Raw genomic sequence first — 26,509 nt, 5'->3', positions numbered from 1 at the left:
TCCCCAGGGAAGCGCTCACTCACATTGTCATTTTGGAAGGAATGGAGAAAGTTGCCTCCCAGCTCCCCGTCATCTCTTGGAGTGCCCGGGGGATTGCTAATGCCACTTATGTTGTTTGGAGAATTCTGCAGAAGATGAGGAGGGAGGTGATGAGCAGGCTGGGGCAGGATGCCCCCAATGCCACTGGGGGCAGGATGCAGCCCAGCCTGATGTGACCCCTTCCGTTGGGGTTGCACTGGCACCCCAGTGCCAAGAAAAAGGGGGCCACACACGCACCCTGCAACTCACTTACTTTTGGAAGTCCATCTATGTCTCCTGACCCTGTACAGAGAGGGACACAAAAGAACAGCCTTATTGAGCATGCAGCGATGGTCCCCATGCCCCCCTGCCCTGTTTCCCCCCAGATCACCCTTCTGATTTCCAGCCAAAGGCTCGTCCAAACTGGGGGCTGACCCTGGGACAGGAGCAGGCACTGGGATGCTCTGCCAGCATCCCTGGGGAGTGAAGGCATGGTGGGGTTCCCCGAGCCACAGCCCCCTATGCATGCACTCACCTAACGATCCGTTCATGTGATGGGGCTCCATCCCGCCCATGCCACCCATGGGGCCGTCGGAGCCGGGGCCCATTGGGAACTGAGGGAAAAAAAGGCAACAAAACCAAAATCAGCCACAAAACCTCCCTGCACGTGTGCCACAGTGCCAGTGGTTCCTGGGGACCGTCCCCTCCCCAGCCATCCCTCCGGAGCCGAGTGAGAGAAGGGACGCATCCACCCCTGAGGCTGCAGGGCATGCCTAGGGGCTAGTGCTCCTGTGGGTGCACCCAGAAAATTTGGCCAGACGGGTGCAGGCAGACCCAGACCCATGGCAGCACAGATGGCTCTCTCCAACCAGCATTTAACAAGATTTAAGCCTGCCCATATCCTGCAAAACACAGCATCTTGCCGGGCACGCAGCTGCCACCACCTCAGCCAGAGCAGCAGGACCGCCGCTCTCTCAATAAGCATAAAAAATTAACAAAGTCACCGAAGAGTTAATCGCTTTTTGATGGTTTGTTTTATTTCTGTTTTGTAACAAATGGCTGAAATCAATTAAACTGCTTTACTCTCAACTGATGAAGTTAATTATGATTTGTTATGGTATCTGATATGTAAATTATTAGAAAGCAGACTTACATTCGATCGACTGCCTGCGGGCGGTACTGGATTAATCATTGTGTAGATGTTGTCACTTGAATTTGTTGAATCTGTGGAACAGTGAAGCCCAATAAGTCGGGTGATTAATTCATTTCTTAATTAAAACAAACTCATGCCACTTGAACTCATTCTTTTGTATTTTATCACCTAAAATTCTCTCTAAGTACCACCATTTTCTGGCTAATTTGTATTTAATGAAGATCCACAAAGTTTTTAATCACAGAAATTCAACTGTGAAAAATAATTCAACTCCTGGCTGGGAAGCGCAGGGAGGTAATTCCCCACCATGTAGCACTCCTCACCTTCCCACCTCCCCGAGCCCCACAGCATCCAGATCTGTAAGGAACATTCCCAAATGCCATCCCGAAGCCAAGCAGCCCACACCACTTGCTCCCTGGAAAGGCAAAAGCTACATAAATTGTTATGGCCAGTTGGACAGGGGTTGCCTCTGCTTCGCAGTGCAGTCCCAGGGATGGGGTCTCCTGGCCGGGGAAGGGGCAAGAGCCCAGGAGGGCTGGCCCTGAAGAGGAGGGTCTTGGAGGGCTCATACCTGCGGGACTTGGCATGATGGGTGTCCCTGGAGGACCGCCGCCGCCGGGTGGACCCTGCAGAGAGACAAAGCGGGGGTCAGCTGTGCTAACGCAAGCATTGCCAACCTCCCCATTTTCCAACACCTCCCCCATCTGGACCTCACACCCCAAACCCAGCCTGGCCCCCACCCTGGCATTGATTTTTGTCCCCAAAGACTGCATGAGCTCCCCGAGCCATAACACCTCTGAACCCTGATGACAGGATGGACAGATGGCGCAGGAGGACTCACCACGTATGTACCAGGCGATGAAGAAGAGTATGGGATCTATAGAGAGAAGAGAACCAGGTTCAGCCATGGGGCACACAGAGGCTCCCACAGGCTGGACCCCAGCAGAGCACAGCTGAGAGCACCCACTGCCCCCCCAGCCCGGCCAGGATGGGGGTCTCAGGGCCCACCAGCCTCCACAGCTGCACCCCGCCACAGGGAGGGCAGCACAGGAGCAGGGCTTAGGCTTTAGATGTAGCACCTAAACAAGAGGTTGGGGAACCCCCTCTCATTAGCAGGATTCAGCTAATAGGGAATGGCCCCATTTGCGGGACAGTCCCCAACCAGCCCTGCTCTTGCTTCAAGGACCACGGGATACTCACTGAATTAGCACTGCTGGGGTTCGGCCACGGTCTGCCGGCTCCCGGCCCCCTGGGGTCAAAATTAAACAGGAAAAAAAAAAAAAAAAAGGCGTTTTTATCCTTATGGTCCTGCAAAGCCCAAGTTGGCAGCCAAACATCCCAGGTGTGGGGTTTGCCTTACATGTTAATTCCAGGCATGCCGGGACCTAGGGAGTTGGGTGGAGGTCTCATGCCGCTGCCATAGTTCTGCAACAATAACCAAGGGTCAGTCTACCGTAACAGGAAGAGAAACCGGAGAAGACAAGAGAATGGGAAAAAAACAACAAACAAAACCCCAAGAGGGTTAGTTTGCAAAAATGAGCTTTAAAAGAAAAAAAAAAAAAGATGATGATGAGCATAGAGGCCATTAGCAATTGTGTTTATAAAAAAAGCAGGCAGCTGAATATGGAAGGGAGCCAGGCTGAGCCCCCAAGTCCCCCCCTCTGGTCTCTGATGCCATGCTGGCGGAGGGAAAACAGCCCCCTCCCAGCTCCAGGAGACAAATCTGCCCGCAGCGCCCGGGCACCAACAGTCCTTTGGGTTTGTCCTTTTGTGCAGTAGAGAACAGGGGCAGGAGGAGAAAAGAAGGCATCGTTTGGAAGGTTATTGCTGCAGCGTCAGGACCCAAAAGGCTGCACAAACTCCCCATGAGATGGAGTATCCCCTGCTCCCAGGATGACAGCTGGAGTAGGGAAAACCAGGCTTGTTTTCCTGTTGATTCCCAGCTCTCTGCTACACCCCCAGAGCGGGCAAGGGTTGGCAGTCCCTCGGGGCTCCAATCCTGACTTATTCCACACAGTTTAGCCTCCAGCCAGGACTGGGAGCCTCAGATCTTTGTCCCTCATCTCCTAAAATCAGCTCTAGTACAAAGCCAAGCCCAAGGCAGCAAAGGAAGAGGAATCCCCTGAATGTTGCGCTCCATTTGGTCTGCGCTTTGCTCCCTGTGCCCTCCGGGTGGTGTGCAGCCGGATTTAGGTCACGCTGCGGCTCATCCCCTCCCACCTTCCCCCCACAATGCATCTTTTTGGGCTGTATTTTTGCCATTTAGTGAAAAAATTGCTAGGGCAGGAGGGGGGACTTCCTATTCTGCAGCCCCTCGCAGCACTCCAAGCTGGATTTTAAGTGTAATACTTCAAGTGCTGCTGATTCTTCCCTGGACTTACAGATGCATCGGAGCACAGTGCTCTGCTGAGGGCATTGCCAAAGTTTGTTTTGAAGAGGCAGAAAAGGGTTTTCCCCAAACAAATTACCAGCAAGTCCTTAATTGATCGAAATTCTAGCCATTTACACTGAATAGCAGCATCAAACCCCTTGTTTAAAAAAAAGCTCAGCATTTTTAATTGGAGCTGAAAGGCTGGAAAACGAAGCCATCTGAAAGATGCTCAAGGGAGGGTGGGGAGGCAGCGCAGCTGTGCTGAGCGACCTGGATGCCGGGCTCCAGCAAGACACCACCAAAACCCAACAACATACAAACCCTCTTCATGGAGGCAACGGCAAACCTAATCCTGGCTTTTGCAGAGCTAGAACTGCAACTGTTAAAGGGAAAAAGGCAGTGGCGATTGGCTGTAAGGGATGATTCATCATTGGTGCATAATGAGTAGCTGTTGTCAGGACACTGGGATGTCCTGGCTGGATGCTCTACAGCCCTTTGGAATAATTTGAGGAGGATTTGGGAAGGTCCTGATGCAAAGCTTAAAGAAAAATGTCCTGGGTGCACAAAGTGTGAGGGGCTGCTGGGTTTGGTTCGTTATTTTTGGTGGTTGCCTGTGCTCGCTCCTGGACGGCTGTGGGGAGGCAGCGCCCTGTGTGGTGCCAGATTGGGAAGCCCAGCACTTCCCCAGGGAAAGGCTGCCTTTTAAAAAGCCTCTCCCTAATGTACGTACACACGGAATGGCAGAGTCAAAAATAAAGCTCTGAACATTTCACAACTCCTGCCGGCTCCCAGAGCCGCTGCCATCCCACGCGGCGCTGAACGCGCGCTCGCGGCTTCCAAGTTTCGCGTTGAGCTTTGCAAGTGGGAAGCGAGCAGCCTCCTCCAGGCAAACTGCCGCCGCTCTCCTTGGCGCAGGGCACACTAACAAATGCCATTTCCTTTAGGTGCAGTCCTCCAGGAAAGGAGGATTTTAAGCACAGCAGCAGCACTCAAAGCATCCCTGGCTTTGCTATTGACAGGCTTGTCCATGAAATGATGCTTGTGCAGGTTTTTTATCCCCTGTCCTGGGTTGGATCTGGGTGTCTGCAGAGACGGCCAGGCATCCCTGAGCAGCATCCTCAGGCTGGTGTTAAAAAGAGATGACACAACTCCCTCTTTACACAATATTCTCTTATCTCAGCAGTCTCCGGGGAAAAAACAAAACAAAACTCCAGCGCACCCGCTTGTCTCTTGACAGACTCTGATCCTCGCGCTACAAACTCGACGTAGGCGACGATGCAGAGAGGATAAACCTCCAACCAAAATATGGTAATCTGGTTTTGAAGTCTCGTAGAAGGAACAAACAGGAGTGAGTCAATAACAAGCCACTCCGTAAAGTGAATCAACGGTAAGACAGCATATATTAACCCATATCTGCTTAATTTCAAAAGTTTACTCCCCTTTCCTGAAATAGAGAGCTCAAGCAGGCAGCAGGAAGGGCAGGCAAAGGGGAACCTTGCGGAGGAAAGCCTTATTCCCCTGCTAAAGGGATCTTTGCCATTTCTTTTTATTTATTTATTTTTAATGCAAGCCTCCTTTCCCTTTCCTGCTGTTAGGTCGTAACTATTCCCAGGCAGGCAGTGTAATGCACTCAAAGGCTGCTCCAGCGCAGCGCTAAGTGCCATCCCCTTTGACGGAAGGGCAGGAGGGAGGTTGCAATAACCTTAATGAGCTCTGAAGATCTCACTCATGTTAAAAGGAGGGATTTCCAGATGCAAGACTAATGTAAAACGCATTAACACTAATGGGGGGACAGGGTGGGTGGGTGGGGAACTCCCAGCCCTTCGAGCCCCAGGAGGTTGTTTCGATGGTGCGCGGCGTTTGCCGAGCTGTAAGATGCTCTTTGGCACTGGGCTTACCTGCGGACCGGGACCCATGGGGCCCATCCCTCGCGGAGGATTCATCCTTTGCATGGGGCCGCCCATGTTAGGGTGCCCTGTTGGGAGGAAAGCAGGGACGTTACACGGCACAGTAGCCACTTCAGGTCCCAAATTAACAGCTGATGAGAAACATTAACGTTCAACCCTCCTCTGCTGGGTTTACCTTGCTGTCGCGTGGGATCCATTGAATTGGGCAGCAATGGCTGTGTACCGGGAACAGCACCCGGGGGCTGTGAAAACAAGGTGAGGAAGATTAAAAAAAAATTTGCTAAAATGCAGCCTACAGAGATAGATTTGGGTTGAAGCTTTAGGCTTTCAGGGGGCTTCTCAGTGTGCTCTCTGGGATGCACCACCCCTCCTGCTGCAGCACAGCCTGAAGCTGCCCGAGCATCCTGTATTCTGCTGCATCCCGTGGCATTCCGGGCACCTTCCTACAGCCTCCAGGCATTTGCCTCCCCTTTCCTTTCACAAACACCCTCTAAAAAACAAACAAGGCGCCAGCGTTTCCTCCTCTCCCAGCAGCCCGCACGCCATCAGGCTGCTGTATTTTAGGGGAGTGAGGGAAAGCCTGAGCTGCAGAGAAAAGCGTCAAAGCCAGCAGGGAAAAGGCAGATAGGCAGCGCGGCTCCCCGGTACTGACACAGTGCCAGGGCCAAACCGTACAGGTTGCAGCGATGCGTCGGCTGCCGATGGGGAGATGTTCCATTTGCAGCAGACCAGCATTCAGACCTGTCCCCACACAGGCAGGAGGGGAAGGTGGACACTCCCCCTCCCCAAACCCAGCTCTCCTCTGCTCGGGCAATGCAGCTATTTAAAGTTCAAAGACAGATAAAGGGGGAGAAAAATGAAGATACCATCTGCCTGGGGGAAGCAAACTGTAAACAGTTTTCTTGCAGCGCTGCCTTTTATTTGAATACCGACACAGACAGATCCCACTGCTGGAGCACAGCGTAGGCACTGGGTGTGCATGGCCACGCCAAGGCAGAATCTGCCCAGTCCCAGTTTTTCTGCAGTTTAGAAGCTGGCAGCAGAAGGAAGATAAACTGGGGGGGTTGTAGGGATGGATATTTACACTTCTGCCTGACCTTCCTGCCTGCCTATTTATTCCTCTTTTCCCTCTGGATGTGACCATAACCCCTCTGAGCTCTGGGTAGTTAGAAACCTGCGTTTTGTACGTGGTGTTTGGGAGAACAAGATTAAATCTTTCTAATTAACTTTACCCACTCCTGGATACTCAACCCTGCTGCCAAGAGCAGCCACCTCAAACTGCTTCCCTGCCTCTCCTGCCTGCCCCAGCTCACTGTGCTCACCTCCAGAGGTGCCCAGGACCAGCCTGCATATCATGGCAAGACGGGCTTGTTAAAACTGCCCCATGGGAAGGTGCTGTTAATTAATATCTAGCTAAATCAGCCACCAGTGCCCTGGCTGGGAGGCTCTTCCAGCGCAGCTGGACTTAGGGGTCCTGTATCAGCCCCCCTTGAGTTTTTCTCAGCTACATCTCAGCTGAGATGTAGATGTCTCACCATCATTTTGCAAATCCCAGTGACTCAAGTCTCAAATCCAGCAAGCACAAACATGAAACAAGTTGCTACATCCTATTTCCTGACTATTCTGCTCTTTCTGCTATTAAAAGCTATATAAAAAGAATGTTGTTAGCCAAAAAAACAAGTTCCCAAGACAATCTGTGCACAGTCACCTTTGCTACTCAAAGGAATTACAGGTTTCCTTTTAAATTCCCTTTAATGTCAAGTGACCTTTGGTTCGGTCATTACCCTATGGATCTGCATGGCATCGGTGGGAACAAGATGAATTCCTCAACCAAAGGCCACGCATTCAGGCAACGCGTGGCGTGGGAGCCTCCATCCGTAAGGCCAGAAACAAACTCCCCTTGTTTAAGCTCGGATAAGAGGATAAACCCAACCCAAAAAATTCAGCAGTGACCTGCCCCGTTTGACCCTGCCGCTGATCTAAGCGCTCGGTCAACCCAGCAGCAGGATTATCTCCATCACTTTAATTTTCTGCGATTGCAGGGAAAATCCAGCTGGGCAGTGAGCCTGAGGCATGGCATGGCCGTGCTGAAAACACCACAAATAAAAAGCAGCACATGGCCCACCACTGTTTACACCCTGGATATGCCCCAACCTCAGAAAAGAAAAGAAAAAAATAGTTATGTGACACTTGATGGTCCAGCACCAAAAAAGCAGAGGATGCCTGAGGGAGGCAATGCCTCCCATCCAAACCCAAGGGGTGTCTGCAGGACACCTGGCCCTTGTCCCCCTCCCCAAATAAAAGCCATCCCCAGGAAACCCGCTGGCACAGAGCCTGGGAGTGCAGTACCTGGTTGCCCATCCTGATGGGGGGCCGGGGACCTCCGGCGTAGCGCGGCGACATGAACGGCTGCAGGGACACAAAAGGGAGGTCAGGGCCGAGCTGCAGGGAGGCAGCACACTCCCCACGCACGCCGGTTAGACTGTACACACTGTTTGTTGGTTTGTTTTTTTGGTTGGTGGTTTGTTTTTTTTTTTTTCTGGAGACATCCTTTTTAAAAAAGTTAAGTTTCAAAAGGAAAAAAAAAAGGTGTCCGGAGTCCATTTCTTAAACATATTCTCTGTAGGTTTATTGTCTGAGAGCGTTTGACATCAGCAATACTAGGTGAGGCTGTTAAAATTAGTGCATGGGAAACCCTGAGTGTTAGATATTGTTCAAGTTTAAATATATAGAGATATATTTTAAAAAGTGGCAAATAAGCACATACAGACACGCACACACAAAAAAAAACCCAGTGCTAAGTACTGAAAAAAAAAGAAGAAAGACTTAAAGTTACTTTTTTTACAACTGCTGCTACTAACAGAAGCTTAAAAACCCACATCAAGTTAAATTTCTCAGGCTACCTTGGGAAGGTACAACAGTTTGATACCCATGATTGACTTCTCAGTCTATTGACAACTGCACATCCAAAAAAAAAGGAAAAAGAAAAAAAAAAAAGGGAAAAAAACCAATATTTTGCTTCAGAGCTGGGGTGCCCGGGGGGATGCTCCCCGGGGAAGCGGGTACCCGCTGCCCAGCATGCTTATAGAGGGAGGGGGAAAAAACCAAATCGAGCGCACGTCCCGGTTCACAGCCCTACCCATCGCTAGTGTCTTTACCTGACTGTGGGGTCCCATCATGCTGTTAGGATTGTGGGGTGGAGGCTGTGCGTGTGGCGAGGGCTGTGACCCAGGCGGTCCCTGTGAGGTCAGACAGTAGAAGGAGGTTATAGATTAGCACATGAAAGCGCAGAAAGAGCTAAAAAAAGGATTGACGGGTGGACCTGTTTTGTTGGGGAGTCAGTTCTCCCAGTTTTAATTTTTTTCTTTTTCTCCTCTTTTTAGTTGATTTTCTATTAATTTGTAGCTGAACAATGAATAATGATATATGCAAAAAAAAATTTAAAAATCAGAACATCTGTCAAAATACAGCAGCCACATTGACGGTAAATGGTCCGGTAGTTCAACCAAGTCTGCAATGATAAACACACAGGGAAACACTTTGCAAGGGCGTGCAACGAGGAATAAAAAATATGCAGGAGAGGACCAGAGAGGTTGGGGGAAATACAAAAAACACCCCAAACAAAAAAAAAATATTTTCTCCTCTCTCATCCCAAAGGCTGGAGACACCTCTGGGTTTTTATTTTTAACCGTGATTCAGTGGAGGTGCCGGAGCGAGTACAGAGGACAAGGAGCACGTCCCAGCTCGCGCCTGGGCAGCGTTTGGCTGGCACAACCGGGGCTGCATCGCCAGACTGTACGGCTGCAACATCCTTCCTCGAGGTGGATTCCCTAAGGATGCGAGTAAAATGGCTTGCGAGCAAAGAAAGGATGTCTAGGGGAAAAAAGGAGAGATTAGTCGGTGCAGGTTCAAGGCTGCAATGCAGCAGCCGCTGACATTTTGGGCTTGAACACCCACTTTTTTTTTTTTTTTTTTTTTTAATTTAAAATTTCCCTTAAAAGCACGAAATGAAAATTTGCTTGGAAAAACCGCGAGCTTGGTGCAAGAATATACCAGTGCGTGTTAATGTAAGGAACAAAAAAATGTATTTTTTGAGTCAAAGGAGGTGTAATTGGTAGAGAAAGCAAACAAGCTTTGTCAGTAGGTGATGGGAAGCGACGGCAGGCTCCAGGACCGGCGCCGGAGCAGATGTTCTCTACCTGCCTCGTTACTAATTTCAACAAGTGTTCGCCTTCTAGCTGCTGCCAGCAATGGCATGGTTTGTTACCATGAGCAATTTTCTTAATTAACAGACATTAATTAGCCATTTAGCAATTTTGCAAGCATTTGTTTAGCAGCTTTCCTAAACATGAATACCACTGTGATAATGGTACTGATTAGAGGGTCCCCTAATTAACAGTACAGGGAAGGAAAATTGAAATCACATAAATTAAAAAGGGAGGGGAAGTTAATGAAGGCAGGACATATTTGCACCTGCAAATCTTTTGTACGACGGAAACTTGAGTGCAATGTAAATAAAGTAAGAGGGTGGGGTTTTTTCCCTCTTTTTTTTTTTTTTTTTTTTATTATTTGAGCGGTTCGGCGGAGAGATGGAGCCAAGTGGATTTAAACCAACAGCCTCCTGCCAGCCTCTCCGCTCCAGCCACTGCACCCAAGGAAATGAAGTCCCACCATTTACACCACCATTTATTATCTAGGAGCCGAAGGCAACCAGCCCCTGCCCCTCCTGCCTGGCAAACGTTGGCTGGAAGAGGTCACAGCACCTCAGGACAACCCCCCGGCGCTAACACAACTTCTTTCTCCAATCATGTCCCACTACAGTGAAGTCAAGCCTCTGTGGTCCAACTGTAGCATCAACCACCTTTAGCAGAAGTAATTTCCATGCATGAAACTTGACTTATTTTTGCTTCTGAGGTGGCTAACTGTACACATGCTAACTGCATCAGGGGCAGCAAGCCACCTCCCACCGCTGGTTCATGGAGCTCAGCACCCCTCAACGAGGTCTGGCTACCACCAAAGCCCTTCTTACAAATCACAGCTGCAGATTTGGGGTAGGGAAGATTGACAAAGGTGAACAAGTGATGAAACCAAGTGGAAAGGACAAACAGGGATTCACAGAGACCAGCCCTTAAGTCTCATCAGTGCAGGAATCAACAGGTCCTCCACACCACCTGCCTTGCTGCGCCACAAGGAAGAGGTCATCGTTATCCAGGTACTGCCTGGACAGGCACGCAGACCCCATCCTGAAGTTATTAAATCCCTGATGTCCTCCTTCTTGTATCCCCTGGCGTGTGAGGGTGTGGGGTTAACAGGTATCGAATGCACGGGGCACATGGCCACCTACATGCACCCCGGCTGGGCCTAGAGGTGACATTTTGGGGGTGATTTAAAGTCTTCAGAGCAAGCAGTGTTTGGTTATTGTAGAAAAAGTGTCTATAAAAGACATGGCAGCATTTTCGCTGGAGAAAAACCCTCCGTTGCAATCGGATCCAGAGAGCATCAGTTGTTTGTGCTGCTAAAATGCATCCTTCAGAGCATGGTCCTCCCTCGCCACCCCAAGGCTGCTCCTCAGGATGCTCCAGGCTCCATGCCACGCTTTGCTGACCAGCGAGAATATCCTTGCCATTGCATTATCCCACACGGTACCGCTCCTGGCAGAGACTTCTGAATAATGTGGCTGCAGATGCCCAGCTCCTGCAAACGTCTCGGCAGGCAGGGAGGAGCTGAAAGGGGCTTTTTTTCTTCATTCTTTTCTTCTTTTTCACAACAGCAACGAGCAGCATCATCTGAAATGCTTGCTCCAGGCTGCAACTGCCACAGCCCCTTCCCGTGCCCCTGCGGCATAGCCATGCTGCTTCAACAGAAATGCAGACCCTCTGGATATTGTTATCTCCATAAATATTTGCAGATGTTTCAGGTCCGGGACCTGCGTTTGGCCAGGAACGCCTGCTGGATGGGCTGCTTTTTCACATGGGTTTCCCTCACTGCAGAGGAAGCGGAGATGATCCCGATGGATCACGGCGGTTGAGACAAGTGTTTTGCAGAGATGTCATGTGGGCTCCAACCAACAGAACAACCTTTTTTTCTTAAAAAATGTGTATTTAGCAGTAATTAACTAGTGCTGTTACAAAGGGAGGCTGAACACACGCACAGTCCTGCTTCCTCTGCTCCACCTCCCTCCAGATCCCAAATGCCCAAGCACTGCATCCCCTCAGCAGAGCTCCATCTGACATGCTGTGCTGGGCGAGCAGAACCTGCTCTGCAGTTAATTCACTCTCATCTCAAGACCAGCACTCTCTCCAACCAGAGAAACTCCATCATCTCTCGAGTTCTCATTTTTTTCTCTATTTTTCTTTCCAAGCTGGATGCCTTGCATGGGGGGGTTACTCTTCACCTTCCTGTAGCTGCCTCAAAAAAACCTCAACAACCAACCCCAAACAGCTAAAATGGCATTAGAGGAAACTGTTTCCAACAGCTCTCAGTGCCCCAGCCTCCTCTCTGCTTCTTTTTTTAATCCCTGCTACAAGGACTTTAAAATCCCAACCTGGCCCGTCAGACAACTGAAGTTTTCGGCTGCTTTCTATGGGGAGTTTCCAGGTGATCAGGTTATTTCCATTCTGTCTTTCACAAGCTCGACGCCTCAAACTTCTTGTAAAATATTAAAGATGGAAAATGGCACGAGCAATCATAGCTCTGCGCGTGTCAATTTATGTTTCCAGCATAATTCACCACAAATGGATCATGTTTTATGGGCTACATACTTTCAGCTAATGGGGGAGTTTTTCTATTTAAAAACATTTCAAGCACCTCTGGGGGTGGCAGAACAAAACAGGATGGTACGAGAAGGCAAAGCATCGCTGCCATGAGATACTGACAATTTAGAGTTAGCAATAGGAAGGCATCTTGTGTTTTAAAATACCTGCCCCTGCCTACCAGTTTTGACATTAGAAAATACTAAAATAAATTAGATGGATATTAATTAAAGATGTGCCTGGGTTTATTGGATAGGCACTTTATTCTTACCGAAGGAGAGGGAAGTTTTGCAAGTTGTCAACAACAACAAAAAAAGATATCCCTGAAGGAGCCTTTAGGAGAGATGCTCCAGGTGTCCCCGGTGAGGAGGACCATGGCCACCTTCCAGCACGTGGTGCTGGGCGAGAACTCAACCGCACCTTCCTGAGAGGGAGCAAGGCAAGGCAAGGCAAGGCAAGGCAAGGCAAGGCAAGGCAAGGCGAGGCGAGGCGAGGCAGGGCAAGGCGAGGCAAGGCAGGGCAAGGCAAGGCAAGGCAGGGCAGGGCAGGGCAGGGCAGGGCAGGGCAAGGCAAGGCAAGGCAAGGCAAGGCAAGGCAAGGCAAGGCAAGGCGGGCCAAGTTCCCCTGCAGACGGCGGAAGGCAGCCGTGGGCAGGAGCTCTGCCTTGCCTGCAGCTGGGGCTCCCAACTGCAGAAGCCTGGTTTTAAGGAATATGTTAAACACAAGCTCTTCAGGAAACAAACCCATGTCAGCTGGAGCCAAGAACAGTCACCTCCATCTGGCTGGAGCACCCGAGAGAAAGTTGACTGCAAATCCCACCATATGCTCCAGACGCTCAGTACAAAAGCCTCGGGCATCCTACTAAACTTTCAGAAAAAAAACTTTCTCCAATGCTTGCTTTTCCTTTCCTCCAGCTTGTAAGCCACCTTCCTTCAAACCCTGCCTGGTGCGAGGCTGACAGTGAGCTCTGCCCTGGGATTTTGGGAAGGGCAGCCTCATTTGTGGCTCTTGCGCCACCTCGCTGGAGCTGGTTGACCATAGGTGGTGGCACCCGTGGAGTAGTGGCAAATCCCACTGAGATGTCAGGACAGCCGAGCAGGGGGAAAATGGTGGCATCCAAGGAGGGAGCAGGACAACATGGACCCCTTCTTATTGCCCCTGGCTCTACCATCCTCACCCCCATGGGTGCCCTTACCCAAAGAGACGAGCCCCAGGATGCAGGGAGGAGAGGTGGGGAGGGCAGGGAGTTTTAGGGGGAAGCCCCCCAGGATCTGGAGCCCCCTGTCCTCCCTGGCTCCCGAGGTCTCTCTGCATTAGGGGGCAGTGTGGGAACACTGAGCAGCCGGTGCTTTGTTTTGGTGCATCTCGGCGCCGAGCCGCTGATGCATAGCTAACACAGCCGCCGACATTGATTTATGGTCAACTTTCCATTTCATCAGCGTGCGGAGTACGGGGTGGTGTGGGGAGTTCGCACTGGGAAGAGGAGGCATGGCCATGGCGGGGGGCTGCTGACTGGGTCCATCCCCATTTATTTAGCAGTAGAAAGGTGTGGTATTAATTGCTTTTCATTTTAAATTTTCCTTTCTACATTTCCCTGGCACCCCCCTGTCCCTTCTTTGAGGGATCTGCACCCCGGCATCAATCCAGCTTTCAAAACAAAAGCAGGAACGCCTCTGATGACCTTTCTGAGGATGAGCAGAGGGTTTGTTTGCTCATCTCAAAGGGACAAAGAGAGATTTAAATAAAAGCATCTACCCACACCGGCAGTCAACCCAGCCACCTTTTGTCCGAAGCACAGCCCAAATCCGTGCCGCTGGCTGGCACGACGCAATGCCCTGGCAATGAAAGGGCGCCCAGGGCCTCTCCTTTCCCATCATTTTGGGAAGGTTTTGTGAGACTCTGCAGGATGCATTTCCCTTGGCCTCCAGCCCAAAGGTCATTGCTAAGCCCCAGTGCGCGGAAGGGACTCTCCCTGTAAGACGGCAGCTATGGACAAGTGCTGCAGCCTGGGCTCCTCCTCTCTTCTCCCCTTCCTGGAGCATCACTTCTCCTCCAAGCTTGCTCCCTTGGGTTTTTGGGCCACTAGCTCCCAGGAATGGTCCATATAATTTCTTCCCTTTGCCAAACAGCAGCACACATCCGAATGCATGGGGCTGGGGGGCAGTTCATGCACTCCCAGGGTAGCAGCAAGGGATTTCTGCAACCTGAGCTTTGCTGGTGACTCCCTCCTCAGCTCCTGGCATGATGTCCCACCATGCCAAGGCAGGATCAGGCCATCTAAAACCTCTCAAAAACCCGTGGCTGCTGTCCTCAGGGATATCCCTTTAGGTCCCTGCTGCCTGCAGTACAGTGCAAAAGATCAAGCTGCTGAAACCCTGAGCAACTCTCCAGCCTCCAGCCTCCTGGCATGGGGAAGGCACTGGCTGGGGTGGTACCACCAGGAACCTCACCCACTCCCATAGCTGGCACGCCAAGGGTCAGGGAGAGGTCCTTTGCATTTCCTGTGACCTTTTTGCTTTTGCCCTCTTAAGTTCAAGGCTTCAATTTCCTACAATTTCCCCCAAGCTGCAAGCGGCTAGCCACCAAGCCACCAGCCCACCCCTTTAAGAGCTGGTCTCCAGCACCTCCTGAAGCTGGAACAAGCGCCAGCACCCGCAATAAATCAGACAGGCTTTCATGGGGGTGATGTTCAGACTGTTAAAAGGTGGGATTTTTCTTCTCCCCTCCTCCCCTCCATCCCCAGGGCTGGGAGGAGAAACCAGATGTTGGAGGGCTTTCAGGGAAGGCAGGCTCTTGAGATGTCACATGTGAGCCATATGCATCAGCACCCCTCCTCTCTTCCCTCCGGCAGCTCCAGGGACAGGCAGTCCCCACACACAACACCTGCACCAGTGCCATTACTTCTGCTGGGTTTTCAGGACCCCCCACGCCAAAGCCCTAAGAAAGCAGAGCTGCTTTTGAGCCCCCCTTCCCCAGCAGCTCCTAGTCCTGCCACAAAAGAGGTAGGAAGCTAGGATGGGTTATTCACTCCTGAATCGGACCCTCAGTGCAAAAATGCTATGGGAGGGCAGAAAGAAAAGCAAGGGGGACAGCTTGGAGGCTGTCAACGGGAGGAGTCGAGACAGGAGCATGCAAAGCACGTCTGGGGACGTGCGACTCCTCTTCCTCACCTTCCTCTCTCGGGGAAAGCCAACCCATACTCTTGAAGCCTTGCCCTAACTTTGTGCCAGTTTTGCAGCCCTCGCAGCTCTGCGTGACGCAGGAGCCCCAAAGGACAGTCAGCTTCACAGCGGGGCGAGATCAGGGCTTTTGGAGACACATTTGTTGGAAGCAGCAGCTTGGCACTCAAATTGCTGGCAGCAGCTATGACCTGCGAGATAGCATCTCTGCTGTTGGCTTCACCTCGTGCCGCCAAGCGCTGCAACAAGATTCACCCATTTTAGGGTTCCCGATCAATATCAGATATTCCTACTTTGTCAGAAGCATGTTCAGGAAATGGGATCTCTCTAAAAAAAATCAGACAGGACCCTGCTTCCCCCTTCCCATACACACAGAAACAGCGATATCAGGCTCAGATATCGCCACAATAAATCACAAGTGCCTTATCGAGTCTGCCTGTCTACTGCCTGAGAAGTTCTCCCATATACAAATCACAAGCCCAGATAAAAAAAAAAAACAGCTTGCCAAAACAAATATTCCTTTCAACTCTTATCCCATTTGTTACATGAACAAGTGTTTCTTCCTCAGGAAGGAAGATTTTAATGCACCAAGAGTTTATGCCGCTGCAAACCAGCACAGCTCATGCCATGCAAAGAGATTCCAGAGAAATAAGAAAAACCTCCATGGTTCAAGTTTTGAAAACTCCTTTTCTGTGTGCTTGTCGAGATCCTTTCCATCAGCGTCACTCCAAACATACCTTACCCCCTCCTCAGTCAGAGCTCGGTGTGGGAGAAGGAAGGAGCAAGGGGACTTTAGGGACTTTGTTAGGTATTTGCTTACAAGGTGCCTCCATGGCATTTGGGGACTTGGCTGAAGCCGGCTCCTGCTTGCAGCCGCAGCCAGCATTTGTTAATGCTTTCAGTGATTGCATTTGGAAAAAATCAAGTGGTTAACCGGGGGGTGGGGGGAAGTTTCAGGAATCAAAATCCAGAATGTTTTCAATTATGCATGTCTGTTAGGACCGGAGAACAAATACAGTCCCAACCCAAACACAAACCAAGCAGCTTTGAAAAAAAGCATTGGTTGTAAATACACAGTAACCTCTTCGAGCAAGAAAGAAATTTGCTTTAAGGCTACAAAAAATAGAAAGCAAACATGGAAGGACAGCAGAACATGAGTTATTCCTAGACAGGTCAGCTCTGCGGGCATGCTGCTTCCCTAGCATCCCCTTGGAAAAAAAACACAGGCACGACAGCACTGACACCCAGAGCGTAAGCAAACACGTGCACGGTGTGGAGGTGAGCACTGGGAGAAGAGGCAGCCTACCTGGAAGAAACCGGGTGGGATGGGGCCCCCGGGCATCCCGTCGTTCGGGGGAATGTTTCCAAGCACGGGACTCGGGGCGGCAGCTGCGCTCTGTGGGGAACAAAACCAGGACAAACACAGTGCTTTAAGCTGGAGTTAAGAAAAAAACACATTAAAAAAGCTGTTCCCCTGTCACACTACATTGAGCTAATTAGTGTTACCTCCAAAGCCCTGAGCATCGCTCCCTATGCCCCAGGCATTTTCCCCTATCGGGGAACAAGCAGAGAATGCTTGGAGCCAGAGGACCATTGGCATCTGCAATTTGCCCACCGAGAAGATGGCCATGCAAAAACCAGGCATAATTCTGGGGCTTATTTTTTCATTTACCCAGGCATTTAGTCTCATTAATCCACCGAGGAGCCTCATCCAATGCATCACTTCAGGCAGAAGCTGTTTTGAGGCTTTTTAAATGCTTTTCTTACGCCACCTTCCCCCTCTGCCCTTGCCAGGTCAGTTCTGTCCTCTGGAAAAGATGTTTCTCTGACCTCACCAACATGCCATGGTTTAATTATGGATTTCCAAATTCATCACACCTGATCTGTGGGGGTCATGCTCCTGATCGCACATCCCCAGAACAAGCCAGCTGAGCAGCTCCAGCCCCAAGAAGGAGGTATGGGGGCTGACCCGGAATAAATGGACACCCCGCTTGCTCCTGCTCAGCAACTCTACTCATATTTACTTTCTCACTGCACTGTGGAGCTGGCAGTGCTGGGGAAGCATCAGCATGATAGGAGGCCCTTACCCAGAAAGAAAATGGTAAGAAAAAGGTCTTTCCCTAAAATCTACTGCTGGCAACACATCCCTGCTGGGTTAGGAGTGGTACCTGTGCCGTTGAGGTGCACTCTTGTTTACTCATCACCAAATGAACCCCCATTCCCAGGGCAGTTTACAAGGGGGCCTCACTGATATTAACTAGGTTTGGATCACTGAACTACTCCCTCCATGAATTTTTACAATGGACTTAAGCACCTAAAACCATGTAGCAAAGTGGAGAAAAATCGTCCACCATGAAAAAAATCGGTTGAAAAATTTCCCACCAAGGAAGCTCCACAGGCAGGTGGGGTACAGGTGAGCCTGCTCAGGCTTGGTTTTATACCAAAGCTTGGAGCACCCCGACCCCATCAAACCCTGTGTCCTGACAGCAGCCGAGCCAGCCCTGGCCCCCAACTGCATCTGATACAGTGACAACCACAAGATGTGAGCAAAGGGGTAAGCTGGGGTGTCAGGACTTGGGCAGCCCAGAAAATCAAGGATTATTAAGGACTAAGGAGTGTCAAAGTGGGACCCCAATGTCTGGTTGGGAATCTTGCTATTCTGGATCAGAAAGCCTTGCAGAGGCAGGAAAGCATCAGTCTAACCACTGCCTTGCGCTCCCTCCATCACGCTCTCCAGCAGGAGCTGGCATGCAGGATGCGGAATGAAGGCCAGGACCGCACCAGTCCAGTGGTTGTTTTTCCCACCCCAGCATCTCAGAGCTGCAAGTGCCAGAGATGACAGCGGAAGCTGATTCCCCCATAAGAGACCCCCCTGGCAAAACAACCGAGGTACCCCTGCGGCTACGGGGTCCTGCGCCCCCAGGCATGGCCCTTACCATGCTCCCACCATTCCCTTGAACAAGGCATCCCGAGCAGCCTTCCCCACATCAACAGCAAAGGCCAGATCTGAGTGTTTTTACAGTTAATAAAAAAAAGTCCTGGCAGGAAAAATAAGCCTGCCCGTTCCAGGCTCTTTTTATACATCAGACGGCAGCAAAAATAGACGGGAGAGGGAGTGAACCCAGTTCTCCCCCTCCCTCCATCCCCCCAAGTGGGTCAGCTATAAAAGTAAAACCAAATCTTAATCCAAGGCCATGAACATATTGCAGTTTCTCTGCAAAGCAGATGACGGTTCTTAATGCAAAAATATATAAGACCAAGCCCCAAACTGCAGTGAGCCCATTTGGAATTTCCTTTATTAAACCCTCTATCACGCAAAACGCTTCTCTCCCAAGGCGGCGAGCGCTGCAATAAAGCTGCCAAGGTGATATTTTATGGTTTCAAGAGATTTCCAGCACACCATAATCCTTTGCTGGGGGAATCTCCCAAAGCGAAATGGATCCCGAAGCAGTGGGAAGTGAGGATGGACATGTATTTGGGTATCCAGGGGTGAAGTGCGCCGCCCTCCTCCTTCCCCTCTGCAACAGGGAGCAGAGGGAGGAGGGCAAAAAAACTCTTGTAGAAAAATGCCCATTTTTCCACAAAACCACAGAGTATTTTTCCGTGCTGAACACCCCAAAATCTCACCTATGCCTTCACGGTGTAAACGGGGATTTAAAGTTCCTCGCACATGTGGCGCTTGGCAGAACTTGGTAATTAAAAACCCACAAGTGCCCTGAGCATATTGTAGGATGGGAGCCAAATTGGTCAGCCCTTGATGAATGATTTACAAGGCTGCGAAGTGACATTTTATTTCTTTTTTATTCCCCTCCCCATCACCGCTGCTAAGGTAAACACTGAGGCACCTTTAGCCCCGCCAAAGCGGTAGAAGTGCAGCCATGCTGGAGCAGCTGTGCAAAACCCTGGGGACATGCCAGAAAGAAAAAGGGAAAAAAAAAGCAGTGGGAACAAATTTCCCAAACCCTAAGGGTGGGCATCCAAACCTTGAGGGTGAGCACTCAAACCCCAAGGGCTTTCCAGCACCGATTTCCAGAAAACCTAGAATTTTTGCTCTCCCAGCTCCAACCACCCAGCTTAATTTTACCATTTTGGTTAAGAAACTCTTTTTAGGGGCTCTGGAGATTTCAGCTGGAGTTTGCCCGCCAAGCCCCTTTCACCAGGCAAATATCTAAGTGCCTCCAAGCCCCCTGGCGCAGGTACAGGCAAGGCAGAGATGCTAAAGGGACAGGCAGGAGATGGGCAGCGCTAGTGCAGTGCAGGAGCATGAAGCCCGCTCTGCCACCACATCCAAGCTGGTGCTAAACCAAAAGGACGTCCAGCCACATGAAGGTCTCTGTTGGCACACGATGCCCCAGATTTCCTTCCACCAAAGTGCTGGGGACCACTGCTGGAGATGAGCAAGGACAGCTCTGGCGGAGCCAGCATGCCGCTCCTTTGCCTTTTATTAGATGGTAAATTTGCTCCATGCTGGAAACAACATGCAATTCCTGAGGCGAGCGCACACGCGCACACCCCCACCCCCACCCCTTTTCCCCCCCCATGTACATTGGATTTTTCCCCTTTTTTGGTGGAAGTGAGCGGAGTGATGACAATCTGGATCACTGCATTTCGCTTCCAAACTGAAGCTCTCAGTTAACACACCGGCTCGGTACGCCAGCAGATGCCGTCTAAGCCTTTAAATCGCACACTAATTGCACTAATTGAGCTAACAGTCTCTGTTTCGTCTCCCTACCCTGAGTCAACCAGCGTCTTCTGGTACTGCTGTAGAGATCCAAGCTGTTGACTGTAGTGTTATTTTGTCAGCCATTAAACGATTCATCAGAGTCATTAATTGATTTATTACTGCTGCCTGCGAGTATAGCTTTGCAAATAAAGAAGGATGGAGGTCAGGAGGCAATGGAAATCGGACAAAACAGCACAGCCAGGAGCTGGGCACTTGAATTATCGGCAGGAGCTTGCTTTCGCAGAACCACTGGCATCAGGTTATGGGGGAAAAATGGGGGGGGGGGGGGGAAAAATGATGTGCCATTTGGCTGCGCTGCCAAACCAGTTAGGTTTTCAGCTAAAATCTACGTAGGGTGTAAAACGGCTATGAAAACTGCCTTGTTTTCTTAACCTAATCCTTAGGAAGAAACCAGGTTATTCCACTGTATTAATTGCATTTAAGAGTGGCAGGGAAGATGCACTGGTGTGGCTGCACTGAGCAGCTCCCTGGTTCCTGGACCAGCCGAGCATCCCAAGCTGCCCTGCCAGCATTTTGCTGTCACCCGAATTTGCTTTCCCAGGCCAGCTGAGCTGGAAACACCACTCACCTCTGCTCGTCCCACAGCCCTGGGAGGAGCTGTGGACCAGTGCTTTTATTTATTTACTTTCTTTAATACACAGTTTAGGTCTTTGCTAGGCGTGAAGGTTTGCTGAAGGCAGGGTGCGGTGAGCCGTTTCCTGCCCCCCGCCCTGTGGCAGACTCGACCCGAGAGAATCTGTGAGGCACCATTGAGCCCAAGAGGGTTTCAGGGCTGAATTTAAAAACCAGAGCAGCCAGCGCAGAGCTGGTGGGCTGAAATTGCCCTCAGCAACACCAAGTTGCTGCCCCCAGACCCCAGCCCTACTGTACCCCTGGTAATACAAGGCATCGCCCAACAAGGGAAGGTTTGGGAAGATAGGGAGCTTTCTGGATGCACAGTCTGCACAGCAGCCCTTGGGATCCTGCAGCGGGATTCTTCCTCCTCATCCCCATCACTGCACAAGTCTGAGCTGCCTCCAAGAGCATCCTGAAGGTGGATTAAGGTGCTACACCAATGCATCCCATCCTGCAAGGCTCCCAGCATCATGATGAGACTATACCCCGTGGCATGGCAAGGCATCAGCTTAGCCCCAGTGCGCCACCTGCCCAAACCTGCCACGCTTCACCAACACAAGTGATGGTTTCTATTAACTGCAAAAAACAGGTTCCCAACTCTGCCGTTAAACGCAAGCCAGTGTCCCCACACACGCTCCGCATGAGCAGTTTTGGGTCACACAGGCAGCTGCACAGCTCACCCCAGCATCCCATCGTTGGCTTTCACCAAACCCTTACTTTTAATAAAAATAACCTCCAAACAGTGGTGCAAGGCACCAGCAGGCAGCAGAGAGGACGCTCCATTTGTGGGAAGCACCACCAGCACCAGCTCTGCCAGACCCAGCTTCCATTAACCCAGCAGCAAGTTGGGGAGAGCAAAAATATCTTCATGGCACACACCTAAAAACAAACTAAGAATGGCCAGGTATTTGTTTTTTTGGCTCAAGATGTTTTTGCCCTTGCTCTCCTCTCCAGAAGAGTGGACTGGAGGTTTTTTGCTGCACGTCACACCTCACAGCCACAGCGGGAGCAGCACAAGGCACTCCAGGGCAGCTGCCTCCGGTACGAGCATGCGGGGATGCTCAGGACCTGTTGGTGATCTGGTATCTATCTCCCTCCTTTGATTTTATTTTTTTTGTGTAGAGTACAGGCTTCGAAGCCTAAGGAAGAAATCAGCGTGCAGGTCAGGACTTAAGCAGGCTGCATAAACAGGTAATACAGAATTTAATTGGACTCCAGTTAAGCCTTTTCATCTCGTTAAAGCTGCCTTCATCTTATATAGCCAGGTTTTAAATTTAATAATAGAACCCTCCCACACCTCACAGTAACCCGATTAACACCAGGGAGGACAGCGTGCTGACCACTTCCTCCGGACCAAGCTCTCAGATGCTCTCCTGCATCAGTCCCCTCCACGGGTCGGTGCCAGCATCTGTGTTGCATCAACGCGCATGAAAATAAATAAAACACCAGATCACTGCAGCTGATTCAAGTGTGATTGCTGGCCCACGTGCCGGCAGTGGGCAGCCACTCCATAACATGGTGCTTGCAGAGCCTCTCGGGTGGGCTCAGGGTGTTTTGGGGGCATGCCATGCTCTCCAGGCAGGGTACACTGGAGACCATCCTGCTTCCCCTGGTGCAAGCCACTTGGCTGGATGCTCCAGAAGACACAACAAACAGGTTTTGGTTTATTTTAGGGTAAGAGAAGGTAAAAGGAAGCTGGGATGAGGCTTTGCATATTGGCAAGAGGAAGACAAAAAAGAAAAAAAGATTAAATGGGCTTGTAGCAGTATCACCATGCATACCACCCAAACGCCATCACCACGCTCCCGTGGGACACCAAGCTGTGCATGCAAGTTCAACTTAATTATACTTCTATGATAGCACAAGTTTTTTTGTGCTTTCTTTAAATATATCACCTGCAAGCCGCCCGGCACGGGAAGCCCTGGCACACAAAGCGCCAGCGTACACCCCGGCTGGGAACAGCCATGCTCGGCCACTTTTTTCCCCTCCTTTAAAAAGACAGAAACAACCCTCAGCCCTGTATTTTCCCTGAGCTTTAAAAAAAAAAAAAAAAGCACAACAGTTGAATGGTGTTTCGAGCTAATATGGGGCTTCCCCCGCGCCCCCCCTCCTTGTAAAGATAATCTGAGACAGCAGCTCCGGCCACGAAACAATAGGATTTTAATCTCTTTAGTCGGCGCCCCCCTTATCCCTGGGAAGGAAACCCCTTCAGTCATTTACAAGTTTGTAAATAAGGCTCTTGGTAGCATCTCGCGGACATCTGCTCCGCCAGCCCGACAGCGTTCCTGCTAACATTTACAAACATCCTTACGCAAACACCCAGCGCTCTCTGCTGAGCTGGCTTTCTCTAAATATATCCCAAGGAAATAACTTGGCAGGGCTGCAAAAATTTCACAGCAACCGAATTAAAGGGGCGGGGGGGAAGGGAAGGGATAAGCATGGGAGGTGTAAAACAGACTAAATGCAATTAGGCTTGGTTTTGCACGCGCGCGTGTATGGAAAGATTTACAAAGGGAAACTTCTAGGAAGTTACGCCAGGCTTGCTGGTAGTGCTTCCCCTAACTTAGGAAGGGCTTTGCAGAAGACAGCGCTCCCACGCTTCATGCCACATGTTTGGGTGCACAGATGCACCCCATCCCTGGTATTTAGGGATGCTTTGCCATGGGCATCTCTGAGCCTCCCCATCCCTAGCTTGGAGCAAAGGTGAGCCAGGGTCCCAGCGCAGCACCGGCAGCAGGACAGCTGCTGGCATCTTCCCTGGCACAAGATCTGTGTCCAGCCCACACCTTAAAACCAATGTACGAACCCCTCCCACTGCCAAACAGCTCAAATGGATCTCGTGCAATTAGCAGCCTGGAAAATGCTGTGAATACACAGGTATTAATTACTATCAATTCTCCCCTAATAATTCTAGCAACAGACAGGTCAGGCTCTTTTCCAGCAATCAATACCATCCATTTCAGGGTCCACCTGCCAAAAAAGTTATATAAAATAATCACATAAAATTTTCATTAGATAATGCAATTGCTTAGGACTATTAATCTACTGCTCATCTATCAGCGTGGGATGCTTGGCTCTACTGAGGGCCACCCGGCCACTGCCATCATGCACCTCCGCGCATCAACAACCTGTATCTTCTCCTGCACTGGACACTGTGTTTCCCCCTGGATTTGCTCCTGATGTACCTACGACAGCATTATGCAAAGCTTACAGATTATTTTAATATTTTAAAAAATTATTATTATTTTTAAAAGCAAAAGGGAAATATCCCCAGCAAGCAAAGCCACTGGGAGAGGTAATTCAACAGAGTTTTCTGCAAAGTTGTGATGGTTAAAGCAGATGGGTATTTACTCCCTGTGAGGCCCCTTGCTTTGCACTGCTGCTGTCAGGGTGTAATTGCATGGGGTTGCGTGGCTGGATGCTTGTCAGTAAGTGCACTAGCTCACCTTCCATCCCTGCCTTGAGCACCGTGGCTGAAATCAAGTCCTCTCACTTACCAGCCTTTGAAAAGCTCAGATTAAGGAAAAACACTGAGTCCTCCTCAAAAAAAATAGTAATAATTTGGTGATGAGGTGCAAGGGAGGCTGCTGGCATTGGCAGCCCAGCTTCTGCTTCCCAGCGCCTGTACAAATCACCATTCCTCTGCCTTCTGCCTTCTTCCAGATTGAAATTGCCAAGCAAATTTTGGAAGGGGATATAAGAAAAGCTAGATTTAAATTGGTAATCTAATTTAAAAGAGAAAAAAAATATCCACAGCTGTAGAAAAATGCAGCGCCATTGCACCACGTGCATTTGAAAAAACATAGTTTTAACTTGTCCAAAGGATTTAGTAACAACTAACGAGGATATTGCCAATCCTACCGGCTAGCTGGCATGCCACAAAACATCCTAAAGGCATCCAGCACCCGGCAGCGATTTCCCCATTAAAGATGGGTGTAGATTAGAATTTTTTTTTTGCCACCTTGTGTTTCAGCTAGCTGATCTCATCAGTTGCTGTTTGCAATCAAAAATAATACAAAATAAGCTGCAAGTCTGGATGGGGAGAGAGTGATGCCAGTACCCAATCTTGATCTGGATCCAGGGATGGGTGTGAGACCCCCCGCGCCTGCCTTTGTGGGAAACACTGTGACCTCCCGTGAAAAACATCCATTTCCATTGTTCCGGCAGCGCGATGCTGCGGGACGGAGCACTGACACCCCGGCACAGCATCCAGCACTTCCCCCCGTCCAGCCAGAGAAGACTGGGACCTGGCTCTTCCCTGCGGGAAAACGTCCCTGTTTTCTCCATCATCTCCTGCCACAGGGAAAGAGAGGAGGGAATTAATGCAAATACTCCCATTCTTGTCATGCACTTGAATGCCAAAATATCCCATTTGCTTAAGCCTATTTTACTGCTAGCAGCTGCCCTGGTATTATTCCCCGACACCAAAGGCAAAGGGCGAAAGAAGTTGGTCCGGAGCAGGTGAACACCATCTGCCCGTCCCCAACAAGATGCTGACGGCCACCATCTTCGTGTAATAACACAAAGCCCGTTTGAATGTCTGTGAAAGGTTACAGCAGTGCTTGAAAAGCGCCGCCGTAACCTTTTGCAGGCGTTCAAATGGGTTTTGTGTACCTATGAAGGCGGCTGAGCATCCGTCCCTGCTCACACAGGCCCCTGATGGATGTGCCTGCTGATCTGTGAAGGTAAAGTTTTTCCACAAGGAGGCTAATAATAATAATAACAACAACAACAACAATAATAATAATAATAAATAATCAAATCCCCTCCCCTAACAAAGCGGCATTAACAGCAACAAAAAAAAATCATTTTTAACAAAAGTGGCTTTGTTGATATTGGAAGTTGCTTCATAGCATCTTCTCTGCATAGCATCTTCCATTAATATGCTGGTGGAGAGATGGAAATGTCTTGAATTGAGGTGGAGGTGGCAGCTGACTTAAAAAAGGTCTGTGACTTGCTGTGCAGGTACAAAGTCCGGCACCTCATATAAACCCCGGCGAGGCAGAAGGGAGTGGACTTTGCACGGGAGCAGCCATCACCACTGCGGTCAGACCCAGGGCGTCCCATCAGAGCCCTAAATTAACCAGGGTGGATGGACTTATTGCCAATTTTGAGGACTCCCGTATTTGGTAGCAATGATGGCTACGGGCTTTTGTCCTCCCCCATCACCCAAACAGCACCCATTCTATAGGGCCCTCCCTACAGCACCCACTATTCTGTGAGCACCACCATGATGAATGACAAGCCCACCAGGTTTCTGCACCCCTGATGCATCCAAAGAAGCAAGTACGGGCTTGGAAGTCCTTTGTGAGGCTGCAGTCGTGCGCTGAGAGCCAACCCAGCCCTCAATGAGCCTTTGCTGGGATGGCAACACCGGGGTGTCACAAAGAAAGCCATTAGCAAACCCCAAACCCAAGCAAGATAGGTTCTGTGATTGAGTAATTCCCTCACCACCATGCATGGAGAAAAGCCGTCGTGTCTCAGCACGACTCCTACAATTTCCAGGGTGATGTCTTAAAAATTGCCCTCCATACAGCACTTTACACCTAAGTGTTGCCCAGGTACAGAGCTGCTAAGCGTCCTGCACCCTGGCATCCATGCAATGTTTTGCTGTGCAGCTACGCAGCTGCAGAGCATCCTGCACCCCTGCATCCCGCAGCTGCGGTGCCAACCCTCCCCGAGCCCCGGCCTGCTGTTGATTAGGTCACGCTGCATGCGACCTCCTGAGTGCCGTACCCCAGGCTCACCCGCCCCGGTCCCTGGGGAGTGG

At 50.3% G+C, this 26,509-nt stretch overlaps 1 protein-coding gene across 6 annotated transcripts in view; it reads right to left on the bottom strand.

Moving 5' to 3' along the window:
• Positions 1 to 26,509, bottom strand: part of SSBP3 (single stranded DNA binding protein 3) — a 53,772-nt gene that overhangs the window by 1,035 nt on the left and 26,228 nt on the right. For 2 of the 6 annotated variants that reach the window (XM_064455034.1, XM_064455036.1), the window contains exons 5-17: positions 16,687 to 16,776; positions 8,608 to 8,688; positions 7,799 to 7,858; positions 5,625 to 5,691; positions 5,441 to 5,517; positions 2,532 to 2,596; positions 2,372 to 2,420; positions 2,013 to 2,048; positions 1,743 to 1,797; positions 1,172 to 1,242; positions 554 to 632; positions 293 to 321; positions 24 to 125 (exon numbers count right to left, since the gene is read on the bottom strand). In XM_064455034.1, the coding sequence (XP_064311104.1) occupies positions 24 to 125; positions 293 to 321; positions 554 to 632; positions 1,172 to 1,242; positions 1,743 to 1,797; positions 2,013 to 2,048; positions 2,372 to 2,420; positions 2,532 to 2,596; positions 5,441 to 5,517; positions 5,625 to 5,691; positions 7,799 to 7,858; positions 8,608 to 8,688; positions 16,687 to 16,776 (861 nt within the window). The remainder of the gene's footprint in view (positions 1 to 23; positions 126 to 292; positions 322 to 553; positions 633 to 1,171; positions 1,243 to 1,742; positions 1,798 to 2,012; positions 2,049 to 2,371; positions 2,421 to 2,531; positions 2,597 to 5,440; positions 5,518 to 5,624; positions 5,692 to 7,798; positions 7,859 to 8,607; positions 8,689 to 16,686; positions 16,777 to 26,509) is intronic. The other 4 variants (XM_064455035.1, XM_064455038.1, XM_064455037.1 and 1 more) reach the window with 2 other exon arrangements.

The sequence above is a fragment of the Phalacrocorax carbo genome, chromosome 6 (genome assembly GCF_963921805.1).
Source record: "Phalacrocorax carbo chromosome 6, bPhaCar2.1, whole genome shotgun sequence".
NCBI classification, from domain to species: Eukaryota; Metazoa; Chordata; class Aves; order Suliformes; family Phalacrocoracidae; genus Phalacrocorax; species Phalacrocorax carbo.
The sequence above is the reverse complement of the archived record's forward strand: the minus strand, read 5'-3'. Positions and strand labels throughout refer to the sequence as shown.